General features: G+C 36.0%; 1 protein-coding gene across 2 annotated transcripts in view; it reads left to right on the plus strand.

The window, feature by feature from the left end:
- The window catches only part of Smarcc1 (SWI/SNF related BAF chromatin remodeling complex subunit C1), a 150,631-nt gene that overhangs the window by 29,699 nt on the left and 100,460 nt on the right, over positions 1-20,472 (plus strand). For both annotated transcript variants that reach the window (XM_005332938.5, XM_013361850.4), the window contains exons 5-8: positions 140-232; positions 5,108-5,177; positions 10,041-10,110; positions 15,294-15,369. In XM_005332938.5, coding sequence (XP_005332995.2) covers positions 140-232; positions 5,108-5,177; positions 10,041-10,110; positions 15,294-15,369 — 309 coding nt within the window. The remainder of the gene's footprint in view (positions 1-139; positions 233-5,107; positions 5,178-10,040; positions 10,111-15,293; positions 15,370-20,472) is intronic.

Below are 20,472 nucleotides of genomic sequence, written 5' to 3' on the forward strand. Positions count from 1 at the left end.
TAATTTTAAAAGGCATACCTCCTGCATGTCTTCAGAAGTCTGATTTTGAACACCTATTTTTGCCATTGTGATAATGGATGAATATTGTTACATTATTTTAAAGCCAGTAGAATTTCAAAGTTTATTCTTTTTTCCTCAGAACAATTGTCTGACCAGACCCAACATCTACCTCATTCCAGACATTGATCTGAAGTTGGCTAACAAATTGAAAGATATCATCAAGCGACATCAGGTAATAGACACCATCACTTCAGAAACATTGTGTAGTGTATGCCTCTACCAAATGTTAACCATAATATCTTTGGATTTCTATATAGTTCTGTATTAAAATAAATTTTTCTCTTTTCAGTAAGTATAATATCTGGGATTTTTGTTTTGTTTTTTCCCCTCTCCTAAATGCCCAGGGAGCATTTAATAAAAGTGCACTGATATGGAGTTATCATAGTCTTATAGCAAAGTACACTTATATAAGGAAACTGGAATATTCTGCATCACTGAATGTTGGAGTCCAGCTCCGGCAGGGGGTCTCAGGAGACGAATGGATGGTGAGGAGTGGAGTCGGTGAAAGGGGGTGGAGAAACAACATAGACACAAAAGTGAAGGTGCTGAATCCCAATCTTTACTGTGAAGTTAATCATGTATACTTTTCATTTTGACAGGCTCACAGTATTTTGTGGTTAAAAAACAGGAATCATTATTCAAAGAAACAAAATATTACGTAGCTACAATTAGATAAGAAGAATGTATCTTGGCTTATTCATAAGCATTTTTACTTTCAGTTCACATATTGCTTTGAGCTGTTTCTGCTTAGTTAGCTTTTAATAATAGTTAGAAAAGTCCCAGACTATTGGCCTATACCTTGACTATTCTTTGACTTACTGACTAGAAACAACGCCACGGTTTTTGCAAGTGGTTAACTTGAAAAGAGAGGCTACTAATTTTAATCAAACAAGAGTAAGAGTACCAAACCATTGTTCATAGGAACAAGAACAAGTTGCCCGGTACTAATCACTAATCTGTCTTCTTAATATTAATTTTTCTTCTCTAGATTTTAATTTAATTTCTCAAAAACTTCCTTGACTGTTTTTCCTACAGGGGGTTTCTCATTAAACATTAACAATTTACGTTCCACAGCTGAATCATTGCATTTAGAGCAAACAGATTTATTCTTTAGAAGTAGTTGCATTAATTGGGAAAGTCATGTTTTTTCCTCCATACTTAATGGTCATATGAGAAGTCGCAACTATACTTACTAAAGGGAGTACAAAAACAAACCAGCCCATTCACAGAAACATACTGCGCTCCTCCAGAGGATGGATGCCTTGCGCCATCCACCTCAGTAGGGCCTTGCCATTGCCTGAGTCAGGAGAGGGGAGCCGCAACTGAACTCTCAATCACAGAAAACAGAGTCTGTGACACAATTGTTGATAGTAGGAGTTTACTTTCAAGTAAACTTGCCCACTCCACCCAGTTATACATATTCTATTTAGATATGTGTTTCTTTTAAAATTACTGAAAAAAAAATGCTACTTTCTATCAGGAATTGTGAATGCCTGTAGTCCTAGCTACTCAGGAGGCTGAGGCAGGAGGAGCACATGGGTCTATGAATTGGAGACTGGTGGGTGAAAACAAAACAAAACTGTACTTTCCTGATAAGCACGTAAGTGTGTGTATTTTCTTAGTACTGAGGAATGAACCCAAGGGCCTTGTATATAGTAGGGAAGCAGTCTATCCCTGAGCTATATCCTCAGTCCAAGCTTATGTGTCTTGGTCACATAATGCTATTTTCTGATATTTTAAACTCCTTCATTAAATTCATTTTTAGGCTGAGTCTTTGGTATTTACTAGGTTTTTGGTTACATGTGGTTAAACTGTAATGAAACTCATGACATACTAAACTAACTGTGAATACCCAGGTACAAGATAATTTTTTGGAACATCATTTGTGTTACACAGTTTTACTGATCTGTGGGATTAGTTGAGAAGTCTCATTAAGTAATATCTTTTTTTTCTTCTCTGCTGCAAAAGAGACTGCCAGTTGAAATACATTTTAGCATTTAGTAAAATATCTTCTGTGTTTTGAATGCAGATGTTTCAAATATTGCTTTTACAGTTACAGATTTTCGTATAGCTTTTTACATGTGACATCTCTGTCAAACACTTAGAAAAAGGTAGTGTAATTGTACTATCGGAGCAATGTGAAGTCTTATTTCTTTTCACTAGCATTATTACTTTGGTGTGGGGGGGTAGTATCAGGGATTGAACACAGGGACGCCTAATCATTGAGCCACATACCTAGTTCTTTTTATTTTTATTGCTTTGGGACAGGGTCTCTCTGAGTTGCTTAGGGCCTCACTAAGTTGCTTAGGGGTTTCCTAAGTTGCTGAGGTTGTAGGTCAGGGGTAGAGTGCTTGCTTAGCACATAGGAGGCACTGAGTTCAACTCTGAGCACCACATAAAAATAAATAAATAAATGTATCATGTTTGTTTGCAACTAAAACATATATTTTAAAAATTGCAACTTAAAAAAAAATGTTGCTGAGGCTAGCTTTGAACTTGTGATTCTCCTACCTTAGCTTCCCGAGCTGTTGCGATTACAAGCATGTGCCACCACATCTGGTGCATTATTACTTTTAGTAGATCTTTAACCACCTTTTTTCTCTTGGAATATTTGTTTATTGGACTGTCAAGTATAGCTTAATTACATATGGACTGTTAAAAGGGCAGATGAACTTACTGGTTCATGCTTTCAAGCTAAAATTACTCAAGACTACCAAATCATGCTGCATGGAGTTATGTTTGAATAGTTAACAGTAAATAGTTAGCTATAATACTATAATATAAAACATGACTTCATGAATGTTGTATCGGTTTATACTGTTTTTTTTTGTTTGTTTGTTTGTTTGTTTTTTAAATTGGGGAGAGGGTCGGGGATTGAACCCATGTGCATTTAACCACTGTGCTACATCCCCAGGTTTTTTGCATGTTATTTAGAGACAGGGTCTCACTAAGTTGCTTAGGACCTCGCTAAGTTTCTGAGGCTGGTTTTGAATTTTAATCTTCCTGCCTCAGCCTCCCAGGCCACTGGGATTATAGTGTGCTACCACACCGGCTAGATAGGTATACTCTTGAGGGGATAGTAGTGTTGGCTGATTTCAAAGAATCATCTTTTTTTTTTTTTCTTTTTAATTGTGGTGCTTGGAACTGAACCTTGTACATGCTAGGCTCTACCACTAAATTATATCCTTATCCCTAATAGAGAAGAGAGACCTCAGGAGGTAAAAATGGTGCCATTTTGGAGTACTGACCATCAGGGCTTTACTTGAGCTTTTTTTTTTTAATTGTCAATGGACCTTTATTTTATTTATTGATTCACAGTACTGAGACTCAAACCCAGTGCCTCACACATGCTAGGCAAGCGCTCTGCCACTGAGCCACAACCCCCGCCCTAATTAGAATTTTACATGCATTAACAACCCATACTGATTAAGCACTTACAGTGAGCCTGTCACTACTCTTAGTCTTAATCTAACAACTACAACTTAAAAAAATTTTAATAGGCATATTATTTCATTTTACGTAAGTCACTGATGCATAAAAATAAGTTGTTCCATGTCATGCAAATAGTATACAAAGCTACGGTTCAAATCCAGGACTGTCTAATAGGGTGTATATGCCAACATGTGCTGTTCTGTTTGTTGCCTCTGACTTATTGAATATTGATACATCTTTCCCTCCTCTGGTGGCTGTTCAAAAAATGCACCCAAAACATTTCAATGATTGAGAATTCCTTATCTTATGAAGCACCTAACTCAGCTCCAAATTTTCATAAATTTTAGAATTCTTTGATGAAGCATTACTAAGTGTTTGTCTGATTGTAATAGTAAATATTCATTGTGAAAAAATAAAATGGGGCTGGGATTGTGGCTCAGAGGTAGAGCGCTTGCCTAGCACGCATGAGGCATTAGGTTTGAACCTCAGTACCAAATAAAAATAAAGATATGTGTCCACCAATAACTAAAAAATTAATATTAAAAAATTGAAAACAGCCAAGTACTTTGGCACATGCCTTAATCTCATCTACATGGGAGGCTGAAGTTGGAGGATTACAAGTTCCAGGCCAGCCTCAGCAACTTCTGAAATCTGTCTCAAAATAAAAAGGACTTGGGATATAGCTCAGTTCTAGAGCACTCCTGGGTCAATCACCAGTTTTGGGAGAGGAGACAAAGAAACAATTCAGAGAATGTATTGACATACTACTTACAACTGATTATAAGACTTTCCATTCATCTTATGGTTTCTAGAGTGAACATACTTTGATCTAAATTGCTCCAAGTATGTCCTAGACTGTATTCAATATTCTGGCTGTGACCTAGTTATAACTTGACTTTTTATGTTCATTAGTATTCCAGCATTGACTTAAAACTACAGCAATGGCGTGTGTGCGTGTGTGTGTGTGTGTGAGAGAGAGAGTGTGTGCGTGTGCGTGTGCGTGTGTGTGTGTGTGTGAATGGGGGGGTAAGGTGGGGGCAGTAATTTCTTATGTCCCACCATATATCTGTGTAGCCTAAGCTTATGGCTCTATGTCATAAAACCTACATTAATTCACATAAGTTAATGATGATAATTGTGTTAGTTTTGGAGCAATTTTAAGAATTAGTTAGAAGTACCCATAGAGAGAGAGAGAGAGAATTAGCTAAGAGGTAAAGGTAGGACATCCCTAATCTGAAACTCTGAATTCTGAAATACTCTGAAATACTAAACATTTTGAGTGCCACTATGATACTCTAAAAGGTTTGAATTTTGGGGCATTTTGGATTTTTGGATTAGCAATTTTCCACTGGTAAGGTCTTTGCAAGTATTCCAACATCCGAAAAACTGAGAAATCTGAAACACTTCAGGTCCCAAGCATTTTGGATAAGGGATACTCAACTTGTATGTCTATAGACAATATCTTTGTTATTAATAACCCTTTTCCTTAATGAAAAATAATATAGTCTTCAAATATAAATAAATGAGTACTTTTATAATTATTAGAGAATTTCTAACTAATTAGTTTGCTTGCTATGTGTTATATTTTTATGTAATTTTTTCATTTGCTTTCCAGGGAACCTTTACTGAGGAGAAGTCAAAAGCTTCCCACCACATTTATCCATATCCTTCTTCACAAGAGGATGGTAAGTTAGTTCTGGCTGTGAACTAATAAACTCATACATCATATCATATGGCTTCTATATCAGGTTTAAATAGTATATTCAACTTTTTAAAAATGTTCTAGTTGTAGTTGGACACAATACCTTTATTTTATTTTTGTGTGGTGGTGAGGATTGAACCCAGTGCTCCACATGTGCTAGGTGAGCACTCTACCGCTGAGCCACAACCCCAGTCCCTATATCCAGCTTTTTAAAGTGAGTTTTAAGTATTAAATTTCACATTCCATTTATTTATTTCTCTATTAAAATATTTTTTTAGTTTTTTATAGTTGGACACAATTCTTTTATTTATTTATTTTTGTTGATGCCGAGGCTCGAGCCCAATGCCCTGCACATGCTAGGTGAGAGCTCTACCTCTGAGCCACAACCCCAGCCCCTCACATTCTATTTATTTTTTATTTTTATTTTTTTAGAGAATTTTTTATTATTTATTATTTATTATTTATTTTATTTTTTAAAGAGAGAGAGAGAGAGAATTTTAATATTTATTTTTTAGTTCTCGGCGGACACAACATCTTTGTTGGTATGTGGTGCTGAGGATCGAACTCGGGCCGCACGCATGCCAGGCGAGCGCACTACCTCCTTAGCCACATCCCCAGCCCCCACATTCTATTTAAATACATAGTTTTTTTTTTTTCTTCAACAAAGAATTGTGTTCCTTAATTAGAGTTACTTTGTTTTGTCCAGCTTTTATTTCTTTGTTGGCAATCATCTCTTATTTTTGAGGAAAAAAACAGTTGACTGGTTGTCAGTAGAGTCCAAGAGTAGCATACTAGTTTGGTGAATTTTCAGTATTTTGATTATTTTTAAAATTAATTAATGTAGTTGGACAGAATGTCTTTATTTTATTTATTTTTATGTGGTGTTAGGATCAAACCCAGTCTCTCACATATGCTAGGCAAGAGTTCTACCATTGAACTACAGTCCTAGCCCCCAGTGGTTTGATTTTTGATGTTTAACTTGCCCTGAAAGATGATTTCAACAGTGGGCAAAGTTTATCATACCTACAGAAACTTAACATGTGCTAACCATTCTTTCAAAAAACTGAGTTGAAATACATAATAAAAGTTAATTTATAATGAGAAATAAATCTGTAGGGATACCACAATTAAGTCTTTGGGTAAAGACTGCACATTGCAGCATGACTTTCATATAGGAAGCCAAATTATATCATATTTGAATGGCCAATAACCCCATGGAGTGATATTTTCCTGACTCTTTAAGATTTATGCTGCATGTGTATTTGAACATTCAAGGAATATATTGCTAAATAATCCATGGGTTAAGAAGAAATTATACTGAAAACTGAAAATCCTTTGACTGAGTAATAATTTTAAAAATAACAGAGTATAACAACATTAAGTTTTATAAGATACAGTGTAAGCAAATGCTTAAACCTATTACATATGTATCTTTAAATGCATATATTAAGAAAGAAAAAAGATCAAAAATCACTCCAAATATATTTTAATCTAAAGAAAAAATAATGGAGTAGAAATTAATAAATTAAAAAATATGTAATAATCAGGGGCTGGGATTGTAGCTCTGTAGTAGAACTAGTATGTGTGAGGCACTAGATTCAGTTCTCAGCATCACATGTAAATAAAGGTCCATTGACATCTTAAAAAATATATATGCAACAATGTGATCTAGCAATGTCAGTGATTCTTTGAAAGACTAATAAGGTTATAAAAATCCGGCTGTGCACACAGGAAGGAAAAAAAGAACAAGTAATAAATATCAAAGAGTGAAAGGAGAAGACATAACTACACAGACCATACAATTATTAAAAAAATGATCATAAGAATTTAATTTTTTTGGTGGGGGAAGGAGGGTGGGTTGATTGTATGTTTGGTATCAAATCTAAGAAACCATAGCTTAATCTTTTCATAAAGAGAAACATCACTCTGTATCTAGTTACTGTTATAGAGCTTATAATTAGTTGGCCTTTCTTCAGCTTTTCTGTTTGGTATTAGCAACTGGTTGCCACTAGGTGGAGGTGGAAGATAGCAGTGTATGATACTATTCTGTTGCTAACACAGTGTCTCCAAGTTTTTAAGTTGAATTTTTCCCCAGGGTGGTATTGGGGGTCACACCAAAGGCTCCATGAATGCTAGGCAAGTGCTTAACCATTCAGCCATATCCAAATTGAATAAAAAGTAGACAACAGACTTCAGTAGATATTTCTTCAAAGAAGATACACGAATGGTCAACAAGCACGTGGATGCGCAACAACACTAATTATCAGAGAAATGCAAATCAAAACCACAATGAGATCAGATTATACATGTAGAATGGCCACTATCAAAAAACCAGAAATTAATAAATGTTGGAAATGATGTATAGAAATTGGAAATTCTGTGCACTGCTGGCAACTATGAAAACTCTGCACTGTGGCAACTATGAAAAAGCAGTGTAAAGGGTCTCTGAAAAATCTAGAAGTTGTAGTATTGTTTATTGCAGTGATGAGAATCAAACTCAGGACCTCAAGGATGCTTGGCAAGTAGCCTACCACTCAGCCACATCCCCAGATCTAAAAATAGAATTAACAATCCAGTGATGACACTTCTGGCTATTAATCCAAAAGAATTAAAAACAGGATCTAAAAAAATATATATTTACACAAAGATTGGCTTTTTTGTTGGTTTCTTGGCTTTCAAGGGGCTTTTTTCAGAACTTCCTTTTACTACTAGAATTAAGTTTCTAAGATAAATTCAGACTATCAAAGAAGCACATGAGGGCTGGGGATGTGGCTCAAGCGGTAGCGCGCTTGCCTGCCATGCGTGCGGCCCGGGTTCGATCCTCAGCACCACATACCAACAAAGATGTTGTGTCTGCCGAGAACTAAAAAATAAATATTAAAAATTCTCTCTCTCTCTCTCTCTCCTCTCTCACTCTCTCTTTAAAAAAAAAAAAAAAGAAGCACATGATAACCAGTGCTGAAATATAGAATTAATCGCAACTGTGATTAAAATCAGTAAAAATTATTAATTTGTACCTATCTGCAAAATGAACACAATTTCATACTTTTTCTTTTTTGGTACAGGGATTGAACTCAAGGGTACTCGACCCTGAATCACATCCACAGCACTATTTTGTATTTTATTTAGACAGGGTCTTACTGAGTTGCTTAGTGCCTCATTGCTGGGGCTGGCTATGAACACAATGCTCATACTTTTTCTTTTTTGGTATGAGGATTGAACTAAGGGTACTCGACCCTGAATCACATCCACAGCACTATTTTGTATTTTATTTAGACAGGGTCTTACTGAGTTGCTTAGTGCCTCATTGCTGAGGCTGGCTGTGGATTCGCAATCCTTCTGCCTCAGAAACCCGAGCTGATGTACAGGCTTGCACCACTGCACCTGGTTTATACTTTTGTTTTATTTTTAAATGGTGCTGGAAATCAAATCTAGGGTCATATACACACTAGGCAAGTGCTTTACCCACTAAGCTACACTTGCAAAGTTCTTGTACCCTTGTTAGGAGTGCTAGATTAACAGATATGAGACAACTAAAGAGTAATAAAAATGATATTGAAAAGATTTTTCTTTTTTTTTTTTTAAATACCTCCTAGGTGTTGATGATCAAATCCAGGATCTCACACATGCTAGGCAAGCATTGTACCACTGAGGTATATCTTCAGTCCCTAATGTAGCATTGTAAGCACTGTAGGACACCAGGAAAAGTGAATTTGTAGAAAGAAGAATAGTAAAGTGCCTTCATCAAGGAGATGAGGCATGACTCAAACCTTGAAGTTGAAGTTAATGCAGAACTTTATAGAAAATGGATGTGAGGTTGTACATTGGAAATGAAGCTGTGAAGATTATGGTGATTGTGACTTGAGTGGAAAAGAGGGATAGACAGATGAAAGGGAGTGGGATAGTTTATTGCCGTTGGTTTTATCCAGAGTGACAAATAGTAGCCAGGTGCGGTGGCACAACCTGTGATCCCAGTGACTTGGGAGACTAAGGCAGGAGGATTGTGAATTTGAGGCCAGCCTCAGCAACTAAGTGAGAGCCTATTCAAAATGAAAAGTTCTAGGGATGGGGCCTGTGGCTATAGCTCAGTGGCAGAGCGCTTACCTAATAGGTATGAGGCACTGGGTTCTATCCTTAGCACCATATAAAAATAAACAAATTAAATAAAGGCATTCTGTCTATCTATAATTACAAAAAAAATTTTTTTAAAGTGCTGGGGATATAACTCAGTGGTAAAGCAGCACTGGGTTCATTTCCCAGTGTGTATTTGAGGGAGTGATAGATAGTAGACCTAAAATCCAGAAAGTCTGAATACATAAGCTGAGAAATTTTTCTTTAATTTGGTAGATGGTCTTCAATTAAAAATCTCTTTCCCTCTTTTCTCACTGGCCCCGCTCATAGTAAAACTGTTATGGTTTGGATGTGAGGTGTCCCTAAAGGCTTACATGTGAGATGGTACAAGAAGGTTCAGAGGAGAAATGATTGGATTCTGAGAATCTTTACCCAATCAATGAATTAATTCCTGATAGTGATCAATTGAGTGGTAACCAAAATGATAGGGTGTGGCTGGAAGATGTGGGAATTGGGGACGCGGTTTTGAGTAGAGTCTTTCTGCTTTCTAATCATGATATGAAATGCTTCTCTCTGCGGCACTCTTCCTCCAAGATGTTCAGCCTCACCTTAAGCCTTGAGGAATGGAGCTAGCTATCTATGGATGGTGAGCTCTGAAGTCATTTAAAGCAGACCAAAAGAAAACCAAAAAGTCTTGATAACAATTAAGGCTAAATCATAATTGGCTCACTTATTTCATCAGTTTAATTAAGGTTTTTCTTTTTTCTCTTTTCAGAAGAATGGCTGAGACCAGTGATGAGAAAAGACAAGCAGGTGTTAGTACATTGGGGCTTCTACCCAGACAGGTAATTTTATTTATTTATTTTTTGAGTTAAGTTGAATACAATACCTTTGTTTTATTTATTTTTATGTGGTGCTGAGGACCGAACCCAGGACCTTGCATGTGCTAGGCAAGTGTTCTACTACTGAGCCACACCCCAGCCCCTTATTAATTGATTTTTATGTGGTGCTGAGGATTGAACCCAGCACATGCAAGGCAGATGCTCTATCACTGAGCTACAACCCCTGCCCCCAGAGAGGTAATTTTTTATTTTTATTTATTTAGTGCCAGGAATTGAACCCAGTGGTGATTAACCACTGAGCCATATCCCCCGCCTCCTTTTTTTGTTAACTGGAGATTGAACACAGCCCTATTCTATATTTTATTTAGAGACAGGGTCCCACTGAGTTGCTTTGTGCCTCACTATTTGCTGAGTCTGGCTTTGAACTCGAGATCCTCCTTCCTCAGCTTCCTGAGATGCAGGCCTGCACCACTAACTTTTTTTTTTTTTAATCATTTTTATTGCATATATTTATGGGGTACAGTTTGATAATTTTGTACATTTATAGAGCATACAATGATCAAATCAGGGTTAGTGAGCATTTCTATCTCTTTAAAATTTTTAAATATTTTTAGTAGCATTTAATAATTATACACATTTATGAGGTATGTTCCGATATTTCAATACAAATGTGTATTTAGTCTGTACTGATCAAATCGGGGTAATTAATGTTTCCATCTCCTAATCATTACTTTGTGTTTGGAGCCTTTGAGATCCTCTCTTCAGATAATTAATATTGATGTGTGTGCTCTGAGGTATGATATATATATATATATATGTAAGGCTTTTGACTTATTTAAGCTATGGAATTCTATGAGATCACAAGTTGTGTTTTTTTCCCCTCTCAAAAAACTGAGCTTCTATGCATTTGCAAAGAGGTTTTAGGTTGCTAGTTTAGATCTGTTTCCTTTAAGAGATGAAATTTTCTTCTTCATATTTGTGATTGGCTTGTTTTGATTTTTCAAAAACTATTAAGGATGAAATTATGTCTGAGAAGTTTTTCCAGTCTTAAATTTATTTACCTAGTGTTGTTCCTACTCTTATATGTCATACTGTTTGAGTATTTGTAGCATGAATAAACAATATTACATGTAATACCTTGATGTTAGTGGTAGTGGGTAGGGGGTACTTTTTCAATAGTGTGTCTCTCCAGGGCACATGGATTTAGGTATAGCTTTCCATGTACTTTATTTTCCTGAATTTACAGGAGAACTGTTTTGGTGTTGATTTTATTCTGGTCCTGCTATGTAGAGTGGGATAGTCAACTCCCTTCTGATTTTTGTCTTCCCAAGTTATTTGAATCAAATCCTAGACACATCATTTTACCATAAATATTTAAGTATGCATTTCTAAAATATAAGGAATCATTTTTAAAAGGAAATAATCATAACATCATTGTCAGTACTAAAAAAAAAGGACTAATTACTTAATATGTTGTCATGTAAGTGATATATTTGATTGATGATTGATATTTGTTTGAATTAGAAGTCAAATAAAATTCACCTGTTTGATTAACTGGTATATATAATTCCAATTTATAGGTTCTCCTTTGTCTTCTTTACCCTTTCTGCAATGTACTATTTTAGAAACCAGGTTGTTTGTCTGTACTTTTTTTAAAATTGATATTTGGCTATAGAGGTTGATCAGATTCCATTTCCACTGAAGAGGAATAAGACTATTGAATAGATGTTTAGTTCTTCACTAGAAGACAAAAAAATTTGTCTGATTTTGTGTATGAGGTGCTTTTGTTTTGTTTGATTTTGGTACTGGGGTTGGAACCCAGGGCCTTGTGCATGCCAGGCAAGCACTCAATTACTGAGATAAATCCTCAGCTGCCCTTGCACCCACCCCCATTCCCGCCTGCCGCCATGGTCTTTAAAGACAGGGCCTTGCTATATTGCCCAGGCTAGCCTTGAACTTGTAATCCTCCTGCCTCGGCCTCCAGAGTGGTTGGGATTACATTCCTAGGCCACTATGCCTGGCTATATTTATTTCCTTTTGTTCTGTTTTTGTTTTTTGAGACTGGGTGTTACCATGATACTTAGGCTAGTCTCAAAGTCCTGTGCTCAAGTGATCCTCCAACCAAGCCTTCCTCCTAGCTAGTTAGGACTACAGGTTTGTGCTACTGTTTGTGGCACAGTTATATATTGTGATAGTAGGGATTGAACTGAGGGGTGCTTTACCAATGAGCTATATCCTTAATTCTTTTTCTTTTTTAGTTTGAGAAAGGTTTCACAGATTTGCTGCAGTTGGACTTGAATTTGCAATCCTTCTGCCTCAGCCTCTCAAGTCGCTGGGATTACAGTCATGTGCCACTGTACTTAGCTCATAATTATAGTTTTAAAAGAACGAACTGTGTCTTTAGATATGTTCAATTGGAGTCAGGTGCAGTACTTGGTATTGAATCCAGAGGTATTTTACCAGTAATCAATACTCTCAGCCCTTTTTAATTTTTTATTATGAGACAGGGTCTCACTAAGTTACTTGGGTGTTTGCCAAGTTGCTGAGACTGGCCTTGATACTTGTGATCCTCCTGCCTGAGCCACATGAGTTTCAGGGATTATAGGTGTGTTCTCCCTGTGCCAGCAAGATAAACAGACCTGTGCTACTCCCTAATGTTTCTGAACTGACTTCTAAGTAGTGTCTAAAACATATAATTGAAAATTTAAAAATACATAAACAAATGACATAAAGAGAAATCATCTATATTTGATTAGATATCATTTGGTTTTTATAATAATTTGGCCTGTGTATTTGTATTAAGAGTTTTACTTGGTAGATAATTTTATACTTATGTCAAATTTGTGTTAGAATATATGTAGTGATTTAGATTAGTGAGTTGAAGCTCACTGAGAAGAGATCTTTGAGTAATGAAGTGAACTATGTAGATATCACAGCAGCGAGGAACATTCCAGGCAGTAGGTAAATAGCCTATGTAAAGTGTACATAGGCTTGATGGCACATGTTGAAGAATTAAAACCTGTGTTGCTCAGTTATAACATGAGTGTGGAATAAAAGGAGAAGACTAGGTAAAGGAGTCACATTGCTGCATAGTGACAGCAGTGGAACTAGAATTTGAGTTCTTGGGAAGCCACTATTAGGGTGTGTGTGTGTGTGTGTTGCTGGGGATTGATCCTAGGGCCTTCTACATGCAGGGCAAGCACTCTACCAACTGAGATGTATCCCCAGGCCCACTATTAGCATTGTGAGTCTACTCTGACTAGATAGGATCCCCTGGCAGATTTTATTTGAGTAGTGGAGTTTTATGGACAGGCTGGGATTTCAAAAGGATCATTTTGGTTGGTTTTGTGAAAAATTGACAGGAAGGCAATGGATGAAGCAGGGAAACCAGTGAACACAGTGAAAGATTGAGAAGAAGGTAGACTCTGGACAGTTTGAATGAAGAGCAGTAGAATTTGCTGATGGTTTGATTTTAGGATACATTTGAGAGTAAAATCAAGAATGTCTCCAAGAATTTTGGCCTGCATAGTTGAAAAAATGGGTTGTCATTTATCGAGATGAGGTTAATTGACTATATCGTGCATTATTGCAGTCTGAATTCGTTTACAAATTGAGATTTAAGTGTGTTAGGTTTGGAACACTTGTTATACTCAAAAGAGGTGTGGAATTGGCTCTTGAATTTATGAGTTCAGAATTCAGAATAGAGGACAGATACAAGATTTTAAATCGTTAGTATTTGTTTGAAGTCACAGGAGTGAATGAAATCACCAAGAAAAGAGTTTTGTTCTAAAAATTGAGCCCTGGAGCCTTTAGTTATTAGAGGTTTGGGGCGAAATCTAGAAATTGGCAACAGAGGTGAAAAAAGAAGGAACAAGCACCAGGTGAAAAGTACTGTTCTGAAGGACAAGAAACACTTTTTGGGAACAAGAATTTGAGAATTCTGTGAACTGAGTTGCCCATTTCAGGCAATATTAAGGCTATAATAATGACTACTGCCAAGGAGATTTCTTGGTACATTAGTAAAGATAGAACTGATAACTTGTTATAATGATATAATGATAGTATTTTAAAATTACATTCTCAATCTTTTTTTTTTGGAAGTCATGGGGATTGAACAAAGTCTTTGAGTATGCTAGTTCAGTGCTCTGCCACTAAGCTACTTCCCTAACTCCTTTAAAAAAATTTTTTTAAATGAATTGAGCAGAATAACAGGATATAAAGTCAATACCCCAAATCAGTTGCATTTTTATATATTGAAAATGAAAATTCTAAAAAGGAAATGAGTAACAATCCCATATACAGTAGCATCAGAAGAATAAAACTTTTTTTAATTTATTTTTTTTAGTTGTAGTTGAACACAATATCTTTATTTTTATGTGGTGCTGAGGATCGAATCCAGGGCCTTGCACGTGCTAGGTGAGCACTCTACCGCTGAGCCACAATCCCAGCCCTAGAATAAAACATTTTGAAGTTAAATTTAACAAAGAAGTGAAATATTTATACAATAAAAACTATAAAACTTTACGGAGAAAAGTTAAAGAAAATATAAATAGAAAACTATCCATGTTAAAGAGTTGGAAGGATTAATAGTGTTAAATTTTATCAATTATACAAAGTGATTTTATAGATTCAGTGAAATGCTTGTTAAATCCTCTTTCCATATTTTTTTATTGGTTTACTATAGTTGTATATAATGATGAGGTTTGTTGTTACATGTTTGTACGTGTTTACAATATAACAAAAAATTGGCAGTATCACTCCCCAGCACTTCCTCCTTCTCTCTCCACTTCCCACCCACCGGAAATTTTCTCTTTCTTTCTGTCTTTTGGTATTAGAAATTTAACACAGGGATGCTTTACCACTGGGGATGTATCCCCAACCCTTTATATTTTTATTTTGAGACAGGGTCTTGCTAAGTTGTTCGGTCTGGCCTTGAATTTGTGATTTCCCAAGTTACTGGGATTAAATGGCATGGGCCACTGTGTCCGGCTCCCTCCCCCCACCCCTAAGATAGGGTCTCACTAAATTGTAAAGGCTAGCTTCGAACTTATGATCTTTCTGCCTCAGTCTGTTGGGATGATAGGTATATACCACTGTACCTAGCTAAAATGTATCCTTATTGTTTGATAAAGATTAAGAATGAAATTTGATTCTAATTTGTTTTTTAAATTTTATTTATTTTATAGCTATGATACTTGGGTCCATAGTAATGATGTTGATGCTGAAATTGAAGATCCACCAATTCCAGAAAAGCCTTGGAAGGTAAATGTTTGTTTAAAAAAAATCTTTGATGAAATTTTAAATTCAGCAAATGAGCTATCTTTCTTTCTTTCTTTTTTTAAGAGAGAGAGAATTTTTTTAATATTTATTTTTTAGTTTTTGGTGGACACAACATCTTTATTTTTTTTAAGTGGTGCTGAAGATCGAACCCAGTGCCCCACGCATTCCAGGCGAGTACACTACCGCTTGAGCCACATCCCTAGCCCAAGCTATCTTTGTTAAAAATTAAAGGGCAACAAAGTATGGACCTAGAAAAAGTTGGGGGGGGGCGGATATTACAGATTGAACCCAAGAGTCCTTAACCACTGAGCCACAACCTTTTTTATTTTTTGAGACAGGGTCTTGCTAAGTTGCTTAGGGCCTACATAATTGCTAAGTAAGGACTTGGACTTGTGATACTCCTGCTTCAGCCTCCCAAGTCATGAGCCACTGTGCCCAGGTTTAAAAAAAACTTACATAATCTATTAACCCATCTTAACTCTAAATAATCTTTTAAGGAGATACAGAAAAATGATTGCCCTTTCTAGTCATCCTTTTTAATAGACATCCATAACCTCTTCTCAAGGTCTTGGATGAAATGTCTATATTGATGATGGAGAAGAATCCCAGACCAAGTCAGATTTTGGTTGGAGAGAGCAGTAGAGTTTGAACATCATTGGTGTGTCATTTAGGAAGTTTGGAAGCAGTTCCTAAATGAATTACTATGATAACAGATTTGTTTTATTAACCAATTCTATTATAATGATAAAATTCTGCATTGACCTCCCCCCCAACATTTTTCTTTTTTTTTTGTTTTTTGTTTTTTGTTTTTGTTTTGGTGATGCTAGGGATTGAACCATGATTTCACACGTATTATTTCCCTGAACTTTAAACACAGAAATAATTTTTGCAATTGCAAGAATAGTACAAAGTACTACTTTATACCCATCTCCAAGATTTCTTCTATTAATTCTTTGAAGAAATTTATCCTTTTATGTGTTTATTTTTATTTGGTAGTTTTGGTGATTAAGCCCCAGGGCCTTGTGTATAGTGGCAACTGCTCTTATCACTGAGCTATATCCCCAGTTTAAATAATTGAATGTTCTGACCTCATTTTATTTCTAATTGTGCTAATCATGTGGCCCTTAGAAAAAAACTTTAGCTTTTATATATGTAAATGTGATTAACAATAACAACAAAAATTCCACTTTTTTTTTGTTGTTGTTGTTGTTTGTTTTTTGAGGTGGGGTCTCACATTGTTGCCCATATAGGCCTCCAACTTTTTTTTTTTTTGGTGGTGCTGGGGATTGAACCCAGGGCCTTGTGCATAAGAGGCAAGCACTCTGCTAACTGAGGTATATCCCCAGCCCCTGGTCTCCAAATTTTGATCCTCTTGCTTCAGCCTCCTATGTATATAGGACTACAGGTATGCTGTGTTGTGCCTGGCTGAAATAAGGTGTTTTTTTTTTTTTTTTTTTTTTTTCTTCTCTGAATCTTTTTTTTTTTTTTTTAAATTTTATTTGGTATTAGAGATTGAACTCAGGGTTGCTTTGCCACTGAATTACATCCCCAGCCCATCTTACTTTATTTGGAGACAAGATCTTGCTATGTTGTCCAGGTTGGCCTCAAACTTGCCATCCTCCTGCCTCAGCTTCCCTAGCCCACTGGGATTACATGTATATGCTACCCACCAGACCTTTTTTGTGTGTTTTTGTGGTACTGGGGCTTAAACCCAAGGTATGCTACCACTGAGCTACATCTCCAGCCCTTTTTAATTTTAAGACAGGGTCTCACTAAGTTGTCCATGCTGGCTTTGAACTTGATATCCTTCCGCCTCAGTCTCCTGAGCAGCTGGGGTTATGCTTGGCTTGACTCTTTTTTTAAAAGAATCTTTATTTGCAGTAATTTTAAACTCACAAAAACAACCATAGGGGAAAAAAATAGTATATTGCATACTTCTGAAATCTTTATCCAGATTTGCCTGTCATTAATACTTTGTTCCTTCTTTGATTTATCATTTAAAATCTACATGTCTTTGTTCTCACCGCCCCCCCCCCCCCAAACATTGTTTTTGTTTCTTGGTACTAGGGATTGAACCCCAGGAATGCTTACCCAGTCAGCCACATCCCCAGCCCTTTTTATTTTTTTATTTTGAGACAGCACTTCCCTAAGTTGCTTATGGCCTCGCTAAATTGCTGTGGCTCTCTTTGAACTTGCTGTCCTCCTGCGTCAGGCTCCCAAGTCTCTGATATTATAGGCGTGTTCCACTGTACCTGGCCCTAACTTTTTTTATTTTTTCATTTTCATACAAGGTTTTGCTATGTTGCTTAGGGCCTCACTAAATTGCTGAGACTGGCTTTGAACTTGGGATCTCCTGCCTCTCAGCCTTCCAAGTCTCTGGGCACATGTCCCTGTGCCCAGCTTAAAATTTATTATTTTTATGTGATCAGTTTTTTCCATCTTTTCTGTTATTGCATCCAGAATTTTAGTTGGATTTAGCAAAAACCTGCCTTGTTAGGAATTCACATTGTTTTATTCTAGCTGTCACATAGTTTCACCTTTTAAATTTAGATCTCTAATCTGTTTTGATTTTACTCTGATAAAAAGAATGGATCTCATCATGTTCTTTTCAAATGGTTATCCAATTGTTTATATTTAGAAACATAATGTATTAAAAAGACCACCTTTTCCTCAGTGATTTGACATTTGCTCTATACTAGGTTTCCATATGTGGTTGAGTTAAACATATTCTCTTAATATTGTGTTTAATGTTTTCCTTTTAGCCTTTAAGGCATTTATTTCCCCCCCTTTTTTACCATTAAACTTCCTACACTATTGTGTACATAAATTTAAAATTTAAAAGTGTATTTCGTGAAAATATTTTGTTTTTATATTTTTTTCTTTAACTTTTCTTTTTTTTTTAAATTTGTTTTAATTAGTTACACATGACAGTAAAATGATCTTGACATATCATACATTTGAATCAGATGGGATATAATTTCTCATTTTTCTTAGTGTAAAGGTTGTAGAATTACATTGGTCATGCAGTCACGTATATACTCACAGCAATAATAATGTCTATTTTATTCTGCTATCCTTCCATTACCCTCTTCCCCTCCGCTCCCTTTTCTTTTTTTCATAATATGTACATCATTAAAGTATTACCTTAACCTCCCCCCCTTCCTAGAAACTGTCGTGCTTATTTGTGCTATTAAGAAAAGTTTGTGTGGGATGGGGTTGTAGCTCAGTAGTAGAATGTACCTTGAGTTCAATTCCCACTACCCCCACCAGAAAAGAGAAGTCTGTTTATACCTATGGTTAAATTATTTATTAGGAAAATGTTAACTTTACTTTTCAGTGTTGAAATTTTTGCTTAATGTGTAAATTAGAGAGGTTTTTAAAACTATTTTCATATACCAAATAAAGTTGGGGTTTGGGTCATAAATATGATGCCTGCATTTAGAAAACTAGTGAGAAACGTCCCCTTGAGTGACATTTCTGTGAGTTATGTCTGTTTTTTCCCATGATTCCTTAGTATAAATGATTGGAATTGGTAAGTACTTGAGAGGAAGAAGGCAAATAATGACATATTTTTCTTTGATTCTTTTTAGTAAAATGGAATTGCTATTTTTTATTTGGATATGATTTTTTGGGGTTCTGGGGATAGAACCTGGGCTTTACACATAGTAAGTGTGTACTCTGCCAGGCAACTCCACCTCCAGCCCTACAAGGACTTTTATTTAATTAATTAATTTATTTTTAAAAATTAGTTGATAATGGACCTTTACTTTATTGATTTATATGTGTATGTGGTGCTGAGAATCGTACCCAGTGCCTCATGCATGCTAGGCAAGCACACTACCACTGAACCACAACCCCAGCTCTATCTTATTTATTTTTATGTGGTGCTGAGGATTGAACTCAGGGCCTTGCACATACTAGGCGAGTACTCTGCTGCTGAGCCACAAGTACTGCTGAGCCCCCCTGTAAGTACTTTTAAAAGTAAATAATGATGGATGAGGGGCTGAGGATTTAACTCAGTTAGTAGAGTGCTTGCCTCACATGCCCAAGGCTTTGGGTTCAATCCCCAGCACCCCCCAAAAAAAAAAGAAAAAAAAAAAAAGATGATGGGTGGATGCTGCAAGGTTGTAATTCCAGAGACTTGGGAACCTGAAGCAGGAGGAACATAAAGTTCAAAGCTGGCCTAGGCAACTTAGCAAGACTGTATCTCAAAATAAAAAATAGGAAGCACTGGGTTTGTAGCTCAGTGGTAGCCTGGCCCCAAGTTCAGTCCCTATTTGCTCCCCACCCCCCCAAAAAAGCCAATAATAACTATAACTAAAAACATCCTGTCAACAATAAAAACAAATTGTAAATATATTAAATCAGTGGGGTTTTTTACTTTTTTAAAAAATGTGTTTTAATTACATGTGACAATAGAATGCACTTTGACACAAATGAAAAATCAGTGGGTTTTTTTTTTTTTTAACTTTGTTGATCACTTAGCTTTGAGAAATCAAACTAAAGAACTCCCTTCTATTTTCAGTTGACACAACATTTTCCCTTAGTTTAAATAGTTGTTTAAGTAACATGGCTTCCATAATATTGTAAATCCTATGTTTTGATATAATACGTGAACTCTAAATAACATTGGAATTCATACACTCTGTTCTAAAAATAAATGAATAAAAATGAATGAATAAATGTTCTAAAAATAAATGAACGTGCTCTTTTTAAAAATGTTAAATATGGGGCTGGGGTTGTTGTTCCATGGTAGAGCACTTGCTTAGCACGGGTGAAACACTGGGTTTGATTTTCAGCACCATAGATAAATAAATAAAATAAAGATCCATTGACAACTAAAAGCAAAAATGTTAAATGTTATGTATTTTTTCTTCTTGATCCTGTATTTTTATGTTATGTAAATGGACTGTTACTACAGTAGATTATTAGAATACTATTTGTTTTGTTTTATTTTCTGAGATTAGGTTCTATCTCTTGCTCAGGCTAATTTTTGAGCTCCTGGGCTCAAGTGATCCTCCTGACTTAGCTTTCTGAGTATCCAGGACTACAGGTGTGCTCCACAATGCCTAGCTACTAGAATTT

The sequence above is a fragment of the Ictidomys tridecemlineatus genome, chromosome 2, assembly GCF_052094955.1.
Source record: "Ictidomys tridecemlineatus isolate mIctTri1 chromosome 2, mIctTri1.hap1, whole genome shotgun sequence".
Lineage (NCBI taxonomy): Eukaryota > Metazoa > Chordata > Mammalia > Rodentia > Sciuridae > Ictidomys > Ictidomys tridecemlineatus.